Genomic DNA, 19,274 nt, shown 5'->3' on the forward strand with positions numbered 1-19,274 from the left:
TTAGGGCGGAAGGCGTTGCTCTGGCTTAGAAGGGGAACGAAAAAAATGGCGGCGGAAACGCTGCTGTCCGGTATGTTGGGACTGCTGCTTTTGGGGCTCCTGTTACCCGCAAGTCTGACCGGCGGTGTCGGGAGCCTGAATCTGGAGGAGCTGAGTGAGATGCGTTATGGGATCCAGATCCTGCCGTTACCTATCATGGGAGGGCAGGTGAGGAGGTGTAGAGGCGGGCGAGGTTCCGGGGCAGAAGAGGAAGGGGAGAAAGGTGGAGGAAGGAGGGCAGCTGCGGCGTCTGGGGCAGGAGCCTAAGGAGAGCCGAGAAGTGTAAGTAGGGGGTTTCCAGTGACTCTTGAGAATCGCAGATTGAGCCTTATTCCCTTGGGGCCAGGGACTGACAGGGGTGGGGCTTCCCGCTGTCAGCCTCCAGGTTGCAGTCCCTGATGCACACACCCAGACTCCGCCCCCGTGGAGAAGTGGGTGTGTCCTTTCCCCTCACCCACACCTGGAGGACTTGTGCCTCATTCTCTCTCCGACTGGGCTTTTCCCCAGGGTCTGAAGAGGGATCTTGTTGTTCTCCCTGATCCCAGCCTCTCTTCGCCTTCCTGGCCCCCTATCCTCCCACCTTCTTTCCCAGAGTCAGGCTTCGGACGTGGTGATTGTCTCCTCCAAGTACAAGCAGCGCTATGAGTGTCGACTGCCAGCTGGAGCTATTCATTTCCAGCGTGAAAGGGAGGAGGAGGCACCTGCTTACCAAGGACCTGGAATCCCTGTGTTGTTGAACCCGATGAAAGATGCCCCCTGCCTGCTGAAGGTGAAAGAGCCTGGGACGGATGGAATGAGGACTTGGGAACTAGCAGTCCTTCCAAGAGCTAGAGTACTGGTGAATGAGGAGGGGCCTAGGGGGACCTGGAGGAGTTAAGAAGGCCATTGGAATAGACGTATTTTACAGACAGGAGAAGAGCAAAGAATCCTGCTGCTACTGATGGCACTCTGTGGAACACAGGAGAGGATTAGGATAGGAGATCTTAGAAGAAGGGTTAAACCAAGATTGAGGGGCTGAGAGAGGGCCAGTGGTACAAGTGGCTCCTCCTGAGAAGCTTTTCTGCTAAACCTTAATCAAGAAAGTGGTTAAGTGCCCATCACTTTCTGCCCCACTCTCCTGTTTTATTTTCATCCTAGCACTTTTCATCTTATTAATGGAATCTTCAATTTTGTGTGTGTATTTGGTCTGATTCCCTGAATTAGAATGTAAACTCTGTGAGGTCAGGGAATTATCATGTTTATAGCTGTATGCCTAGTTGTATCCTAGTGTGTAAGAGAGTGAAAAGAATGTTGTAGAAACTCAGTTAATATTTGAAGTTGGATTGTTGTACGTTTCCTTGGTCTCAGTGCTTCAAGGATACCATGATCTCTTATTTTTACGGAGGACAAAGAAGAAGCCTTAAAAATCTAAAAAAAAAAAAAAGTGTGGGAGGGGGAGGGGAAAGACTACAGGGAGAAAACAGACTTTAGAGGCATCTCTCTTCTCACTGAGTGTGGAGAGTTGAGTATGGAAGTAGAGGAAAATGAGGAGTGGATAAGAGGTTTGTCTTAGAGGTGGTAGAGACCCTAGTTCCCAAGAGAGACATCCCTACTCCATTCCTCTGACTTCATTTTTTAATTATCAGACCAAGGACTGGTGGACATATGAATTCTGTTATGGACGCCACATCCAGCAGTACCACATGGAAGGTGACTCCCTACTCCATTCTCCCTTAGCCCTCAACCTCATGTCCTGGAAGGTGTCCTGCCTTCCCAGTCCTTGCAGAAGGGAGTAACGGTGCTTCACTATGGTTTCTCTTGCAGATTCGGAGATCAAAGGTGAAGTCCTCTATCTTGGTTACTATCAGTCGGCCTTCGACTGGGATGATGAAACAGCCAAGGTATCAGGAGTGTGGGATTGGGTGGGAAAGGGGTCCTGGTGTAGACTGAGAGTCCTGCCAAGAAGGGGTGGGTCAGGATTAGCAGACATCTTCCTTGGGGTTTGGTGGCAATTAACAGAAAGTCTGCCGGGTCCTGGATAGGCAAGATCTCTAAGGTCCCTTTGGGGCACTGGACCATTCTTCCTTGCTCTCTCTCACCCCACTCCCTCCTGCCTCCTGTCCTCCCCAGGCCTCCAAGCAGCACCGCCTGAAACGCTACCACAGCCAGACCTATGGGAACGGGTCCAAGTGCGACCTCAATGGGAGGCCCCGGGAGGCCGAGGTTCGGGTGAGTCTGGAGAGAGGGAAGTTGAGACTCCCCGTGACAATTCAAATTCTAGGACAAGGGCAGGATTGCTTATCCTCAAGATACCAGACCTTAAACCCAAAGTGTGACTCGTATTTCCAGCTGCCAGCTGGATGTCACTGCCTGGATATTCAAAGACACTTCAGGTCATTTCCCAAATCCTTCCCCAGTACCCCAAACCACATGTTCCCTTTTTACCGTATCTCTCCTTTCTGTCCCATTAGCTAGAGACCTGAGTCTCATCCTTGAAGCTTCCTTCTCTGTCTCATCAGCTTTCCTTTCTTCATTTCATGATTCTTCAGTGGGTTCTTGCTGTATGTAGGTACTGGGCTTGGATCTGGGGGAACAGGGCTGAGCAAAGAAATGCAATACCTGCCCTCACGGAATGAGGGAAGACAGACGTTAACAAAAAAATCAGAAATGGGTCAGTGACTACAAACTGAGAAGTGATATGAAGGAAAGGAGTCTAGTTCTCTGAGAGTAAAAAGCCCACTCATTCTACGTCGGGGTAGCTCTCAAAACTCCCCTTCATCCCAATGTTTGGTACCTTCCTCTCCCACCTAATCACTGCCAACTGCTTTTTTCTTTTAACATATCAATTTTATTGATACATATTAATAAAGCATAGAATCCATTCAAAGGGTACAATAAATGGTATTTGGTGTAATCACATAGTTGTGCATTTATCACTTCAATCATCATTACAGCATTTTCATTATTCTAGTAATAATAATAATAAAACAAAAATAAAAACTCATCACCTCTGAATCTCACTATGCTTCCCCTGCCATACATAGCTGCTTTCTGTTTCTCTCTAGTTTATTTATATTTATATTTTGTATAGATAGAGTCAAGCAATATGTAGTACCTTGAGTCTAGTTTCTTTCCCTTAGTATACTTCCTTTTTTTTTTTTAACTCTTACTGGAAGATTATCAAGATATTACTATATACTACTGTCCATAGTTTGCTTTGGTTGTATTTTTGCCTGATATTAACATCTTGTAACATTAACATACATTTGCTCAGTTTTAAAGAAAAAGTCTTATATATGTACTATTACCCATATTCATATTTCCCATGAGGTTTTACTACGATATGCAGTCCCATGTTATATTTTTAGCTTTCCTTCTAGTAATATACATGTCCTTAGATTTTCTTTTCACCCAGCCATACCGATATAATAGCGCTTCTAGTTACAAAAGCTATGATGTGCTTTCACCTTTTCTAGTCATGTCCAAATAATAACAGACAACCTTTTCACCATCTCTGCACAAGTTAACCCTCAGCTTTCCATTCTCTAACCTCATTCCATTTTCTGGTGACCATATTCTAGTTATTAACTCCTTGAGTTTAAACAATATATTTAGTTCATAATAGCGCAATCATGCGGTATTTGTCCTTCTGTCCTGGCTTGCTTCACTCAGCATAGTGTCCTCCAGGTTCATCCATGTTGTGACATGCTTCACTACTTCCTTTCTTCTTACAGCTGTGTAATATTCCACTGTGTGTATATCCCACAATTTGTTTATCCATTCATTGGTTGATGGACACCTGAGTTGTTTCCATTTTTGGCAATCGTGAATAATGACACTATGAACATAAGTGTGCAGATGTCTGATTGTGTCACTGCTCTCAGTTCTTCTGGGTATATACCTAATAGTGGTATTGCCAGGTCACATGGAAAGTCTATATTCAGCTTCCTTAAGAACTGCCGAACAGTCCTCCACAGTGACTGTACCATTCTACATTCCCAACAACAGTGAATAAGTGTTCCCATCTCCCCACATCCTCTCCAACACTTGTAGTTTTCCAACTTTTTAATAGTGGCCATTCTAATAGGTATGAAATAATAGGTCATTGTAGCTTTGTCCCTAATTGCTAGTGATATTGAACACTTTTTCATGTGTTTTTTCACCATTTGTATTTCTTCTTTGGACAAATGTCTATTCAAGTCTTTTGCCTATCTTTTAATTGAGCCGTTTGTCTTTTTATTGTTCAATTGTAGCATCTCTTTATAAATCATGGATAATAAACCCTTATTGGATATGTGATTCCAAATATATTCTCCCATTGAGTTGGCTGCCTTCTTACCCTTTTGACAAAGTCCCGAGAGGTGCAAAAGTGTTTAATTTTAAGGAGGTCCCATTTATCTGTTTTTTCTTTTGTTGCATGTGCTGTAGGTATAAGATCTAAGAAACCACCACCTACCACAGGGTCTTGAAGATGTTTCCCTACATTTTCTTCTAGGAGTTTTATGGTCCTGGCTTTTATAGTTAGGTCTTTGATCCATTTTGGGTTGATTCTTATATAGGGAGTGAGATAGGGGTTCTCTTTCATTCTTTTGCATATGGATATCCAGTTCTCCCAGCACCATTTGTTGAAGAGACTGTTTTGTCCTGGTAACTGGACTTGGTAGGTTTGTCAAAAACCAGTTGACTGTAGAGGTGAGTGTTTATTTCTGCACTCTCAATTCTGTTCCATTGACCAACATGTCTATTTTTATACCAATACCATGCTGTTTTGACCACTGTAGCTTTGTAATGTTTCAAGGTCAGGCAGTGAAATTGCTCTATTTTAGGATGCTTTTGGCTATTTGGGTACACTTTCCCTTGCAAATAAATTTGGTGATTGCCTTTTCTGTTTCTGTAAAATAGGCTGTTGGAATTTTGATTGGTATTGCATCGAATCTATAAATCAGTTTGGGTAGGATTGACATCGTCACGATATTTAGTCTTCCAATCCATTAACTTGAAATGTCTTTCCATTTGTTTAGGTCTTCATTGATATAGCGTTGTTTTGTAGTTTTCTGAATATAGGTCCTGTACATCTTTGGTGAAACTGATTCCTAAGCACTTGATTCTTTTTGTTGCTATTGAAAATGAAATTCCCCCCCCCCCGATTTCTTCCTCAGATTGTTCAATACTAGTGTACAGAAACTGATTTTTGCATGTCGATCTTGTATCCTGCCACTTTGCTGAACTTGTTTATTAGCTCAAGTAGCTTTGTCACAGACATTTCAGAATTTTCTAAATATTGGATCATGTCATCTGTGAATAGTGAGTGTTTTACTTCCTCTTTTCCTATTTGAATACCTTTTTTTTTCCTCATCTAATTGCTCTAGCTAGAACTTCTAGTACAATATTGAATAACTGTGGTGACAGTGGGCATTCTTGTCTTATTCCTGATCTTAGAGGGAAAGCTTTCAACCTTTCCCCATTGAGTACACTGTTGGCTATGGGTTTTTCATATATGTCTTTTATCATATTAAGGAATTGTCCTTCTATTCCTATCTTTTTTTTTAAGATTTATTTTATTTATTTATTTCTCCCATCCCCTTGTTGTTTTGCATTTTGCTTTGTCTGTTTTGTTGTGCGCTAGTCTTTTTTTTTTTTTAGGAGGCACCAGGAACTGAACCCAGGACCTCCCATCTGGGAGGGAGGCACCTAATCTCTGAGCCACCTCTGCTCCCTGCGTTGTTGTGTCTCTCATGTTTTCTTCCTTGTCTCATTTGTTGCGTCATCTTGTCACATCAGCTCAGTGGTTTTGCTCTTCTTTAGGGGGCACCAGGAACCAAACCTGGTACCTCTCATGGTAGGCAGGAGTGCAATCATTTGAGCCACATGCACTTCCCCTATTCCTTTGTTTCAAAGTATTTTTATCAAGAAAAGATACTGGATTTTGTCAAATGCCTTTTCTGCATTGAAAGCGATGATCATGTGGGTTTTTACCTTTAATTTTTTAATGTGGTGTATTATGTTAATTGATTTTCTTGTGTTGAACCACCCTTGCATATCAAGAATAAATCCCACTTGCTCATGGTGTATAATTCTTTTGATATGCTGTTGGATTCTATTTGCAAGTATTTTGTTGAGAATTTTTACATCTATGTTCATTAGAGAGATTGGTATATAATTTTCTTTTCTTGTGGTATCTTTATCTGGCTTTGGTATCAGGGTGATGTGGCTTCATAAAATGTGTTGGGTAATGCCAACAGTTTCTTAATAAGTGTCCCTGATCTAGTGGGGCAGGTAGGTACAGGTGTTTTGGGAAAAGTTCCTTTGGTGATTCTAACAATTCACAAGCACACACATCTGTGCAGAGCCACATGCCACGTACCAGAGTTAACTTTCTGCAATACCTGTTTGCACACATGTAGTGGCAGGCCAGTAAGTGTTGAACACCCAGATTGCTGTGGAGGGAAAGGCCTGATTTGTAGTGTTTGCCAAGCTCCCTGATATAAATCCTCCCACCATGGCCAATTTCAGGCTATCAATGCAATGCCAACCTTTTCACAAAATTCCAGAAAATTTACCAGTTGGGGCTCTTGCCATCTGGCTCCAGCACACCACCTGTAAGCACACGTCACTTCTCTGCCCAGTCCTGTAAGACTGTCAATGATTCTGCCTTTCCCAAAGGATAAGGTCCAAATGCCCCAACACAGACCAGGGTGGCTGCAGTGGAGGTGGTGAGAAGTGGGCAATTCTGGGTATATTTTGAAGGAAGGTAGAGCAAATAAGATTTGTGATGGATTGGCTGTGGGGTGGAGTTAAGAATGACTCTGGTTTTTAGCCTGAGCAACTGGAAGGATAGAATTGTCATTTACTAAAGTGGCAAGGAGAGGGCTTCGTGGAGGAGGAAATTAGTGGTTGGTTTTGGAGATATGAAAGTTGAGATTCCTAGTAAGTATCCAAGTGGTGATGTCGCATCAGTAGTTCACTCTGGGAATCTGGAGTTCAAGGGCAAGGTCTGGGCTGCAGATACAATACTGTGTTTCTGTCACACTGGCCTTCTTTCTGTCCTTTGAACCAGTGATTCCCATTGTTCCCTGGGGCAGCAGACTTCCCATAAATCGTTGAATGGTTGGTTCCGAACCCTCATTCAGGTTATATTCAATTATACCTCCTCAGGGAGACCTATTACAGATACACACATATATATCTCTGTCCCCATGTTAGTAGATATCTACGGTGTTTTGTATTCTTCATTACCTGAGATTATCTTATTTCAGTTTAATATCTCTCTCCCTCCACCAGAATGAGCTCCAAAAAGGCAAGGGCTGTATCTATCTTGTTTTCTGCTTTGTCCTAAGTGCCTTGAACAATGCCTGGCACCAAGTGGATGCCCAGAATTTAGGTGTTGAATGAATGGAATGAATGATAAGCCAGCTCAGATGTGGCCTTTCTTGACTATCCCAGAAAGTTAGTTGTGTTCCTTTAGTGTTTCCTGTTTACTGTACTTAGATCCATAGGCACATAGACCCACAGGCATCCACTCATGTGTGTAGCCTGTTACAGAAATTACTTCATTGTATTCTAAAACTGTAGGTCAAGAACTGAGAGTAAAGGGAAACGGACTTTGGCCCAGTGGTTAGGGCGTCCGTCTACCATATGGGAGGTCCGTGGTTCAAACCCCGGGCCTCCTTGACCTGTGTGGAGCTGGCCATGCAGCAGCGCTGATGCGCGCAAGGAGTGCCGTGCCACGCAGGGGTGTCCCCCGCGTAGGGGAGCCCCACGCGCAAGGAGTGCGCCCGTGAGGAAAGCCGCCCAGCGTGAAAAGAAAGAGCAGCCTGCCCAGGAATGGCGCCGCCCACACTTCCCATGCCGCTGACGACAACAGAAGCGGACAAAGAAGCGGACAAAGAAACAAGACGCAGCAAATAGACACCAAGAACAGACAACCAGGGGAGGGGGGGAAATTAAATAAATAAATAAATCTTTAAAAAAAAAAAAAAAAAGAACTGAGAGTAAAGACTGCATCTTCCTCAAGTTTATTGAACATATGGCCTGTGCCAAGCGCTCTATTAGAAACTGGGGATAAAATGGCTCTGCTCTCAGAAGTCAGATGGTAAATCAGCAGTCCCAACAAGCAGGATAACTACTCCAACAGGAGAAGTGTGCTATTACATGGGAGCACTCGGCAAAGGAACTAACGAGTCTAGGGTAGAGGGCCTCTTGTCCTTTGAGCTGACAGCTGAAGAATGAAGAGTTAGTCTAGCAGATGTAGAGTAGTGGGAGAGGGGAAGAAGAGGACATTCCAGATGGTAGGCTCAGTACAGGCCAAAGGCCAGGAGGCCCGAGGGAATGGCTTGTAAAGAAAAAAAAAAGGAATTTTTTAAAAAGGGAATAGCTTGTCCTAGAAACTTTTTTTTAAAGATTTATTTATTTATTTATTTCTCTCCCCTTCTCCCCCAACCCTGGTTGTCTGTTCTCTGTGGGTATTTGCTGCATCTTCTTTGTCTGCTTCTGTTGTTGTCAGTGGCACGGGAATCTGTGTTTCTTTTTTTTTTTTTTTAAGATTTATTTATTTATTTATTTCTCTCCTTCTTAGGTCATCTTGTGTGTCAGCTCTCCGTGTGTGCGGAGCCATTCCTGGGCAGGCTGCACTTTCTTTCGTGCTGGGTGGCTCTCCTTACGGGGCACTCCTTGCACATGGGGCTCCCCTACGCAGGGACATCCCTGCATGGGGCGGTATTTCTTGCACACCTCAGCACTGCGCATGGGCCAGCTCCACACAGGTCAAGGAGGCCCGGGGTTTGAACCACGGACCTCCCATGTGGTAGACGGACGCCCTAACCACTGGGCCAAGTCCGCCACCTTGTCCTGGAAATTGATGAATATTGATGGTGACTAGAGGGGAGAGTTGTGGGAAAAGAGAGTATGGGAGATGAGGCCGGGCAGTCGTTAGGGGACAGGTCACAGGTCTCGAAGGGCTCTGTAGACTTTGGACAACCTGAGAGTCATTGGGGAGCCCTAGAGTATTTTCAGCAGAATAGTGACATATTCAGTTTTGGATTTTGAAGGCTCACTCTGAGTAGAGTATACAAATGCTTGGGGGACCAGTTAGGCGGCAGTTGAAGTAATCCAAATGAAAAATAAAGATGGCGTGGGGATAAAGAAAAGTGAAATTTTGGAGAGAGATTTAGGGGGTAAAATCAGTAGAATGAGAGTGAGGAGACAAGAGTGATTCCCAAGTTTCTGGCTTGGGCAACTTGATAAATGGTGGTTCCTGTTACTGAGAGAGAGGTATTGTGGGAAGAGGAATAGGCTTAATGAAGGAAAATGGTGACTTTGGTTTTGAATATGATTATTTTAGTGGCTGCAGGGAATTCAAGAGGCTGGAGGATATGTGGATCTGGTACTCAGGAGAGAGATCTGATTTGAACCCAGAGGGCTGGGAATCACCATTGTATCGTTATCATTGGAGCCAGGGGTATGGATTAAATCCACCAAAGAATGGTATAGAGTGAGAAAAGTGGGACAGAACTTTCAGGAAGCCATTGTTGAAGGCATGGGAAGAAGACGGGGTCCTTGCCAAGGAGATTGAGAAGATGGGCCCAAAGAGACTGGAGTGACATGGAGTCTGGGAGGGACATATTTCAAGGAGGGCCTGATCCATTGTGCCAGCTGCATCGGCGTTGTCAAGGAAGAGAAAGATTAAAAACTGCTTGTGATCAGGGGGATTATTTTTTTAACAAAAGCAAAGCATGCACATGGAACTAAAAATTCAGACAGGGAAGCAGAAGTGGCCCAAGTGATTGCGCTCCCATTTGCCACATGGGAGGTCCCTGGTTTGGTTCCTGGTGCCTCCTAAAGTAGACAAGGAGCTGGCATGACGGGCAGGCATAGCAAGCTTATGCAAGAAGAAAAACATAATGAGAGCCACAACAAATCAGGGAGTGGAGGTTCTTGGTTCCTCCTAAAGAGGATGAGCAGGACTGTGAGCTGACGCAACTTGGGCAGGCACAGCAAGATGACGCAACAAGATGGTGCAACAAAAGACACAAGAAGAAAAACACAATGAAAGACACAACAAAGCTGGGAACGGAGGTGGCTCAAGTGATTAGGTGCCTCCCATTTCGGAGGTCCTGGGTTTGGTTCCTGGTGCTTCCTAAAGAAAACAAGAAAGACGAACAGTCACAGCAAGTGCAAACAACAAGGGGATAGGGAGAAATAAATCTAAAAAAAAAAAAAAAATTCAGACAGTAAGGAAGGGAACCAGATGGCAAAAATAAGTACTCTATCCCCATTCATACCCCTGACAATCCTTTCATTGAACTTAATGACAAAGATCATTGATGATCTCTGCTAGAGCAGTTGAGTGGAGTGGTGAAGAAGAGGAAACTTTGGAACAGCTGGACATGAAGGGGAGAGAAAAGGTGAGCACTAGCTACAGGGACTGTGGGGTTGGGGGAAGAGGTGCTTTTTTGTGAGGGGTGTATGTACGTTATAAGATGGGAAGAGGCTGGAACATGTTTAGATGCTGCAGGGTGGACCTGGTAGAGAGGAAGAGAGGTTGAGGTACAAGGGAAAGAATGAGGAGAAAATATGGGCAGGACTAGGATGCCAAACAATGGGAGAGCAATTATCCTCGGGTCGGGGCTCCCAGGGTTGTAACTGGACTAAAAGGAAGGTGTTGTTTGCCAGTGAGTTTGGACGTTTGGAGGGCTTTTCTGTCTGGTTGCTCCCCATTTTCAGTTCTTATGTCCTGCTGGTCCTCCCAAGCTCCTTGTCCACACCAGAGCAGGCATGGTGAAGTTTCATCGCACTGGTGCTCCCTAGCAAGAGCAGTGTGGGGGGGTTTGCTAATGGTGCAGTCGCCATGGGGTTTGGGAACAACTGGGTAAGCACCTGGAATTAACTTCGGATCCCTATCTCAGTGCTTACATTAAGTGAAACTCCAGAAAGATAAAAAATCTTTTTCTTTTTAAGAAACATTTTATTTTAAAATATTTTCAAACTTACAGGACAGTAGATAATACAAACCCCATATAGAGAACTCTAACATCCCCACCTCCAGATAGCCAGATCTGCCAGTTTTAACATTTTGCCACCTCATTTGCCACATCATTCTATCATCTATCCATCTATCCATCTGTATGTCTATCAATCCATTTTCTGAACACTTGAAGTGTAGGTTGTATATATCATGGTCTCTGAACACTTAATACTGCCGTGTACATTTTCCTAAGAACAAGGACATTCACTTGTGTAACAACTGTAAGTGCAGTTATCAAGTTTAAGAAATTTGACATTGACATAAAACTTACAATCTATATTCCAATTTTTTCTATGTCCCAGTAATGTTCCTTTGAGCCTTTTCTCCATCTTTGCTAGATCCCATTCAGGATCATGTATTGCCTTTAATTATCAAATTGTCATTGTCTCCTTAGTTGGTCTTTATTTATTTATTTATTGTGGGAACATATATACAACATAAACTTTCCCATCTCACCCACTCCCAAGCCTACCATTCTTTGGAATTAATCACATTCATGGTATTGCAGTACCCTCACCACCTCCCATTACTAAAATTTTCCCCTCTCCCCAGACAGAAACCCTATGCCCACTAGACATTAACTCCCCATTCCCCCTGTCCCCCTTCCATGTAAACTATACTCTAATATCTGTCACTATAGCTTGCATATTCTCCAATATTTTCTTTGTAGAAAATATATGGGGCTTAAATTTAACATTCTAAATATATAATGAATTTCCTTGATTATCCCACAATTTTTTTTTCTGTTAAAGACAAATTAAAAAAATTTTTTTTTTAGTATTATCATTGCAAATGTAGCATGTTGAACTGAACCTGTGTTATTCTACAATTCAGTTGACCAAAAACAGCATCAGAACATCATTCATATTTATCTGAACTCAGTGGTCCTTTAGTCACTGGGTCTTCTGACCTCAAGTCATGGCTGTGACAATAGACTGATGTCCCCTACTCACATTTCTGGCTAAGATCCTACAGCCAAGAGATGATGTGGATAGCAGATACAGGTGACTGGAAACATTAACATCAGTTACTTTTTCATTTACTTTTTTTTTTTAAGTTGAATCAAGAGTAATGACCACATGCTCTGATTGAAGGTGGGGAAGGAAGGGCCTCAAAGGCAGAATTTGGTAAACAAGAGGCAACTCCCCAATTGTGAGGGCAGAGGGGTCGCTGCAGGTGGCAGAAGTCAGGGGAGGTTTCCTGGTGGTGGACCTCAAGTTGCGCCTCAAAGGTTGAGGAAAATTTAAATTAATATTGAGTAGGCTGTTTTATTAGTTTACTGTTGCTGCTGTAACAAGTGATCACAAACTTGGTGGCTTAAAATAACACAAATGTATTATCATACAGTTCTGGACATCAGAAGTCTGGAATGCATCTCACTGGGCAAGGTGTCACCAAGGCTGTGTTCCTTCTGGAGATTCTAGAGGAGAATCTCCCTCCTTGCCTTTTACAGCTTCTATTTTTTTTGTCTTTATTTTTTTAATATTACATTCAAAAAATATGAGGTCCCCATATAACTCCCATCCCCCTCCCCCCACTCCTCCCCCCATAGCAACAACCTCCTCCATCATCATGAGACATTCATTGCATTTGGTGAATACATCTCTGAGCACCGCTGCACCTCGTAGTCAGTGGTCCACATCATAGCCCACACTCTCCCACGTTCCACCCAGTGGACCATGGGAGGACGTACAATGTCCGGTAGCTGTTACCTGCAGCATCACCCAGGACAACTCCAAGTCCCGAAAACGCCTCCACATCTCATCTCTTCCTCCCCATAATTTTTTATATGGTTGGCTTATTTGTTTTGTTTCTAAAGATTTATTTTATTATTTATTTCTCTCCCCGCTGCCCCCCCATTGTCTGTTCTCTGTGTCCATTCGCTATGTGTTCTTCTGTATTCTCTTGCATTCTCACTGGCACCAGGAATCTGTCTCTTTGTTGCGTCATCTTGCTGCGTCAGCTCTCTGTGTATGGCGCCACTCCTGAGTGGGCTGCGCTTTTTTCACGCAGAGTGGCTCAATGCAGGGTGCACTCCTTGCGTATGGGGCTCCCCTACATGGGGTACACCCCTGCATGACAGGGTACTCCTTGCATGTGGCAGTGCCACGGCATGGGCCAGCTCACCACATGGGCTAGGAGGCCCTGGGTTTGAACCCTGGACCTCCCATATGGTAGGCAGTTGCTCTTTCAGTTGAGCCATGTCTGCTTCCCTGGTTGGCTTATTTGAATCACAGTCCAAGTAAGGTCCATATACTCCCATATTTGGTCATTATGACTCTTAAGTCTCCTTTAATCTATGGATAGTCCTGTAATTTTTTTTTCTTGCAATTTATTTGTTGAAGGAATTGGTTGTTTGCCCCATAGTTATTCTTTTGCATGTGGATGTCCAATTTCCCAGCACCATTTGTAGAGGAGACTATTCTTTCTCCACTGAGTGGACTTGGCACCTTTGTCAAAGAGAAGTTGACTGAAAGAATGAGGGTTTATTTCTGAACTCTCAGTTCTAGTCCATTGGTCTCTATGACTGTTCTCATGCAGTTCCATGCTGTTTTGATTACTGTAGCTCTATAATAAGTTTTAAAATCCAGCACCATATGTCCTCCAACTTTGTTCTTTTTCAAGATGATTTTGACTATCTGTGGCCCCTTTCCATTCCTATTAACTTGATGATCATCCTTTCCATTTCTGCAAAGAATTGTGTTGGAATTTTGATTGGAATCATGTTAAATCTGTACATTGCTTTGGGTGTAATTGACATCTTAACAATATTTAGTCTTCTAATGCATGAACATAGAAGGTCTTCCATTTATTTAGTCTTTTCTTTAATTTTTTTCAGCAATGTTTTGTAGTTTTCCATGTGTAAGTCCTTTATATCTTTGGTTAAATTTATTCCTAGAGAGTTGATTCTACTGTACATTTGTTGTGGGTTTCTCAGCATTGTCTATGTATAAGATCATGTTATCTGTAAATTGGGAGTTTTACTTCTTCCTTTCTTTCATATAGTTCATTTTAATCATTTCTCTTTATTGATATTCTCTATTTGATGAGACATTGTCATCATGCCTTCCTTTTTGTCTTCAAAATGGTTTCCTTTAGTTCTCTGAACATATTTATGACTATTTTGAAGTCTTTGTCTATAAAATCCAACATCTTGTCCCCTCACAGGAAGTTTCACTTGCCTGCCTTTTTTCCTGTATGTGGATCACAAATTGATGTTTCTTTTTTTGTCATGATTTTTTTCTTGAAAACTGGACATTTTAGGTAATATCTTTGCAACTGGATACTGACTCTTGGCCCTTCCCCAAAGGGTTTATTTTTGTTGTTTGCTCGTTTGTTTGTTTAGTGACTTGGCTGGACTATTTTATTGAAGTCTCTTTCCCCGCCGGGTGCAGCCTCTGATGGTGCTCCTGGGGCATGCACACAGACCCCCTGGGGGACAGGGATTTTAGCAGCATTCCTTTCCCTGGAGTCTTCAGCTGCCTGCCTCTGCTGGTATTACGCTCAACTGCTAGGTACCACCCATTGCCAGCTGACTGCTCTGTGTTTTTGACAACTCACTGAGGCATAAATTGTTCCACAGTCCAAACCAATTAAATTCAGGGCCCTTTGCACGCAAATATTTGAGATGTGTTCTGACCCCAGGGGGCCTTCCATCGCCTCTCTTCCTGCTTGTCCCTGGTCCACTGGCTGTCCTCTGTTTCCTTGTTGCTCGAATGGAGCTCTCTTCCCCCCTCTTGATTGCGTGCCACCAAAATCAATCTCCAGTGTTTTCCAGAGCACTCTTAGGCTGGACGCCCCACACTCTGCTTCAAATAAAGTCAGTTCTTTTGGGTCTGCCTCTTCCCCTGGGGATAAAAATCTCTGAGCCCGTGCTCCGGAGCAGGACACAAGGACAGTGGCCCTCTCTCTTGGAGTGACACCCCCACTTTATGAGCAGGGTGCTGGGTGGGGGCTGTAGCCTCTGGTACTCTTGGTGAGCATCTTCTGGGTGGGACTTCCTGTAAGTGAAGTGGGAGGGAGCAGGGGCAGTCTGGGCCCCTCAATTCTCAGCCTCCTGCTCCTGAGAGTACAGACTGGGTGGAAGAAGGGACCCCTTGAGCAGTGGCCACATTCACCAGGAATTTAGTCTCTGCAACTTGGAGTAGGGGGAGAGGAGAGTTGAAAAATACCCATGGCCTGCTCTCTGGATGATATACCATATCCCTTTCCTGGGAGCTGAAGGAAGAGGGAACCCTGTTTTCTTGGCCCCATAAAGTGAAGCATCTGTTAAGTGAGGGGTAGAGGAAAGGAGCAGGTCATGGCTTAAGTGCCACATTCTCATTGTTCAAGATTTCAAAGATTTTCTTCAATAAATGTTTCTTCACTTGCTGTCTGCCCTTGGGAAGATTTCCAGAGACTTTAAATGGTTTATTTTATTTTATTTTATTTTATTTTATTTTATTTTATTTTATTTTATTTTATGTTGTTTTTAAAATTAGAGTTTGTTGTTGTTGTTGGTTTTGGTTTTGGTTTTGGTTTTTTGAGGTCCCAGGACCAGGGATTGAACTTGGGACCTTGTATGGGGGAAGCCAGTGCTCAACCACTGAGCCACATTGGCTCCCCTGAGTTTGGCTCCCTCATCTGTTTGTTCATTATTTGCTCATTGTTTTGCTCCTTGTTTTGTTTGTTTTCTTTAGGAGGCACTGGGAATCAAACCCGGGACCTCCCAAGTGGGAGGTGCACGCTCAACTGCTCGAGCCACAGCCACTCCTTAAAAGTAGTTTTCATGAGCTATGGACATTTTGCTGGGGAGCGCCTCACACTGCCTCTCTGCGTGGAGCCTCTCTTACTTTCAAAAGTTACCTGAGAAAGTACAATGGTGCATACTTAATGTTAATCAGTATCTTTATTCTGAAGACTACAAGGACCTTAAAACTTTTGGAGGTGTTTTTTAACATATGTATTTTTAAATACCGAATACATGTAAGTATGTGTATAGCATATTTGTATAAAGTAAGAATGTGTAACAAGCAAAAATCACAGTTAAACTGCCTGGGTTCAATTCTTATTTTTACCATTTAGTAACTGGTCAACTTGAACAAGTCCCTTAACTGCCTTAAGCCTAAATTTCTTAAGCCACGCAACTGAGATACTAATACATCCCTTGATGGGTTTTTGTGATAATTAAATGAGCTAATGTATGTGAAGTGCCCAGTACAGTGCCCGACACACGGTAAGTGCTGAATAAAAGGCAGCTGCTCCGAGAACTAACGCGACGCCTTGGGGGCGGTTACCATTTGTCTGCCCTCTCTGCCCTGGTAGTTCCTGTGCGACGAGGGCGCCAGCATTTCTGGGGACTACATCGATCGCGTGGATGAGCCCCTGTCCTGCTCGTACGTGCTGACCATTCGGACTCCTCGGCTCTGCCCGCACCCCCTGCTGCGGCCACCGCCCAGCGCCGCTCCTCAGGCCATCCTCTGTCACCCTGCCCTGCAGCCCGAGGAGTACGCGGCCTACATCCAGGGACAAGCCGGTGAGCAGTCAGAGGAGCAGGGCGGGAGGGCGACGCCTGGGCAGTGGGGAGAAGCCCTGAGGAACTGTCCCCACCCCGCCTTCGCGCTGTTTCCCAGTAGACTCAAAGCCGCCCGGAGGTGACATCGTGGAGGAGCTGCAAGACACGGATCCGCCATTGTGGACTGAAACCAGGTCTGGGGTGGCACCCTCCAAGAAAGCAGGTAGGACCTTGTTTCCCTCATCCCCTGAAACTTGCTTCCGGTTATTATTGTCCAGGACTGCTGGGTGCGGGCGTTCCTTGGACTCCGCTCCTCAGTACTAGCGGGGGTGGAATGGCCTCTGTACTCCTCGCTCCCTCCGTTTCTGCCCTCCTTTCAGATGCTTCCTGTTCTCTGTTCCCCAGGTGCAAGTCCAACCAAGGATGACGATAAGGAATCGGATTTCTGGAATATGCTTCATGAGTCAGAGGAGCAGGCCCCGGGAGGAGAGGAGGCACAGGCAGAAGTGAGCCATTCTCTGCTTCCCTGAGGAGGCTGGACCTGGGAGGGGAGGGTCACTGCGCTGAGGTCATTAGGACGTGACCTACATCTGTCTGGGGATGTGTGGACAGACCCCGAACCATTGCCTCGAGCGTGGCAGGCATCAAAAACACGCGTGCACCTGACTCTGCCCTTTTCCTCTTCGTCAGGAGCAAGAACCAAACCTTGAGGCAGCAGATCCAGCTCAAGGCACTCGCGGCGGTGAGTGAATCCTCTGCGTCTCTTTTATAGCCTGCATGTAAGGTTGGCAGGGGTAGGTGGAGCTAAACACTGGGAGGGAGGTTGGGTACCCTAATTCATTTCATAGGAGTTAATACTCTTTGCAGACAATAATGCTATTCTAGGGAGGCAGCAGAACACAGTGGCTCTGCCACTTGCTGGCTTTGTAGTCCTGGGTGATTTCACTTAACCTCAATTTCCTTACCAACAAAAGGTGGGTAGTAACCCCAACTTCAGAGGATTGTTGTGGGATTAAATGAAAATGAGTGTGTAGTTCCTGGTAGAATGCCTGGAACCGAGTACACACCCCATAAATGGTTAATATTTGCAGAAAGGGAAGAACAGGAGCCAGGGAAGTGGGGCAGTCCTTGGCCCCAGAGTATCTTCTGTAGTCCTGAAAACTGGAGTGATTACCAGAAGGCCCTCAGAAGGGCATGAAAGAGCAGGGACCTTAGCAGCTTGTTAGCACGCGTCTCTGCCCACCTGTGCCAGTGCTCTCTGTAGGGGGCTGTGTTAGCCCGTGTCCCGCTGACCAGACAGGTAGCTCCTGGGGACAGGGGCCATCTCCGTCCTTGGTCTCCTCATCGCCTCTCTTTAGGAAATCAGTATAGAATTTAGTACACAGTGGATCCATTCCTATTCTTTCATCTCAGATTTTCAGAACAACGTCCAGGTCAAAGTGATTCGGAGTCCCGCAGACTTGATTCGACTGATAGAGGAGCTGAAAGGTGGAGCCAAAAAGGTATGGGCCCTGCCCAAAGGGGGGCTGGACTACTTGCCAGCAAAGCTCCCATGACCTGGACCTCAACTGGGCTCGAGAGAGCTGACTCCTTTTAGTCCTCCTGAGCTCCCCGCTAAAAACGCCCCTGCCACTATTTGTCTGCCCCTGGCCATGTGTCTCCACTGAAACGCCAACTGCTCCCACCTCCTTCCTCCCAATTGCTGGTCCCCACCACACCCCAGGGGAAGCCAAACACAGGCCAGGAGCAGCCTGCAGGGGACGCCGCAGAAGTCCCTCAAAGAGAGCCAGAGGCGAAGGAGAAGGGAGACGACGCAGGACATCAGAGTGAGGTGGAAGAAGAGGAGGAGAACAGTGAGGATGAGGATGCAGAGGAGGATGAGCAGCAGTTACTGGGAGAATTTGAGAAGGAACTGGAAGGGATCCTGCTCCCATCAGACCACGACCGGCTCCGCTCAGAGGTGAAGGCTGGCATGGAGCGGGAGCTGGAGCACATCATCCAGGAGGTGAGCACAGCCCTCTCCTGTTGCCGCCACAGCTCCCTGCTCCCACGGGGCAGGCCAGGCCAGGGGGCGAGAAGAGAACAAAGGCACAGTGTCCAGCAGCACCAGCACCGCACGGGGCCTGGGACAGGAACTCCAGAACGATAGTTGTTTGTTCAACTAGAAAGGGCCCCTGTGAGGAAGGGGGATCTAGGAGAGGGATACCGGACTCTTCTCTAGAACACGGGCCACTTGCCTTCTTCACCCCCCAGACCCTTGACTCTCCACCGCCCCCCCTTGAGCATTCCAGACAGAGAAGGAGCTGGACCCAGATGGACTGAAGAAGGAGTCAGAGCGTGAACGGGCGTTGCTGGCCCTGACATCCACTGTCAACAAGCTCATCAAAAAGCTGGAGGAAAAACAGGGTCCAGAGCTAGTGAAGACACACAGGAAAAGGAAGCTTGTCCCCACAAAGCCTCCTTCCTCGCCCCAGCTTACAGGTGAGCGCTGTCAGCTCGGGCTCCCTCTGCTGACGTGCCGCTCCTTCCTTTCTGAGATGGCAGCCTCCTCTTCCTCCGTCTGGAATCCTGTCCTCACTACTGCGTCCATGGTTACTGCCTTTTCATGCTTTGGGGAAGCAGCTTTTAGAGCCTGTCTGTTGTTTTCTGCTTTGCTCCCGCACTCCCGATGCTTAGCCCTTGCCTGGCACATAGTGGGTGACTGGTAGATATTAATGGACTGACTCTGAGCTCATATGC

At 45.4% G+C, this 19,274-nt stretch overlaps 1 protein-coding gene across 4 annotated transcripts in view; it reads left to right on the top strand.

Annotated features, from left to right (window-relative positions):
• OS9 (OS9 endoplasmic reticulum lectin) overlaps positions 1 to 19,274 on the top strand; it is a 21,563-nt gene continuing 2,289 nt past the window's right edge. Inside the window, exons 1-12 of one of the 4 annotated variants that reach the window (XM_004481280.4) lie at positions 1 to 207; positions 632 to 808; positions 1,665 to 1,728; positions 1,843 to 1,919; positions 2,149 to 2,247; positions 16,346 to 16,556; positions 16,654 to 16,758; positions 16,941 to 17,041; positions 17,226 to 17,277; positions 17,949 to 18,037; positions 18,259 to 18,540; positions 18,827 to 19,016. In XM_004481280.4, the coding sequence (XP_004481337.3) occupies positions 46 to 207; positions 632 to 808; positions 1,665 to 1,728; positions 1,843 to 1,919; positions 2,149 to 2,247; positions 16,346 to 16,556; positions 16,654 to 16,758; positions 16,941 to 17,041; positions 17,226 to 17,277; positions 17,949 to 18,037; positions 18,259 to 18,540; positions 18,827 to 19,016 (1,609 nt within the window). In that variant the 5' untranslated portion in view covers positions 1 to 45. The remainder of the gene's footprint in view (positions 208 to 631; positions 809 to 1,664; positions 1,729 to 1,842; positions 1,920 to 2,148; positions 2,248 to 16,345; positions 16,557 to 16,653; positions 16,759 to 16,940; positions 17,042 to 17,225; positions 17,278 to 17,948; positions 18,038 to 18,258; positions 18,541 to 18,826; positions 19,017 to 19,274) is intronic. The other 3 variants (XM_004481281.4, XM_023585438.3, XM_004481278.5) reach the window with 3 other exon arrangements.

The sequence above is a fragment of the Dasypus novemcinctus genome, chromosome 12, assembly GCF_030445035.2.
Source record: "Dasypus novemcinctus isolate mDasNov1 chromosome 12, mDasNov1.1.hap2, whole genome shotgun sequence".
NCBI lineage: Eukaryota > Metazoa > Chordata > Mammalia > Cingulata > Dasypodidae > Dasypus > Dasypus novemcinctus.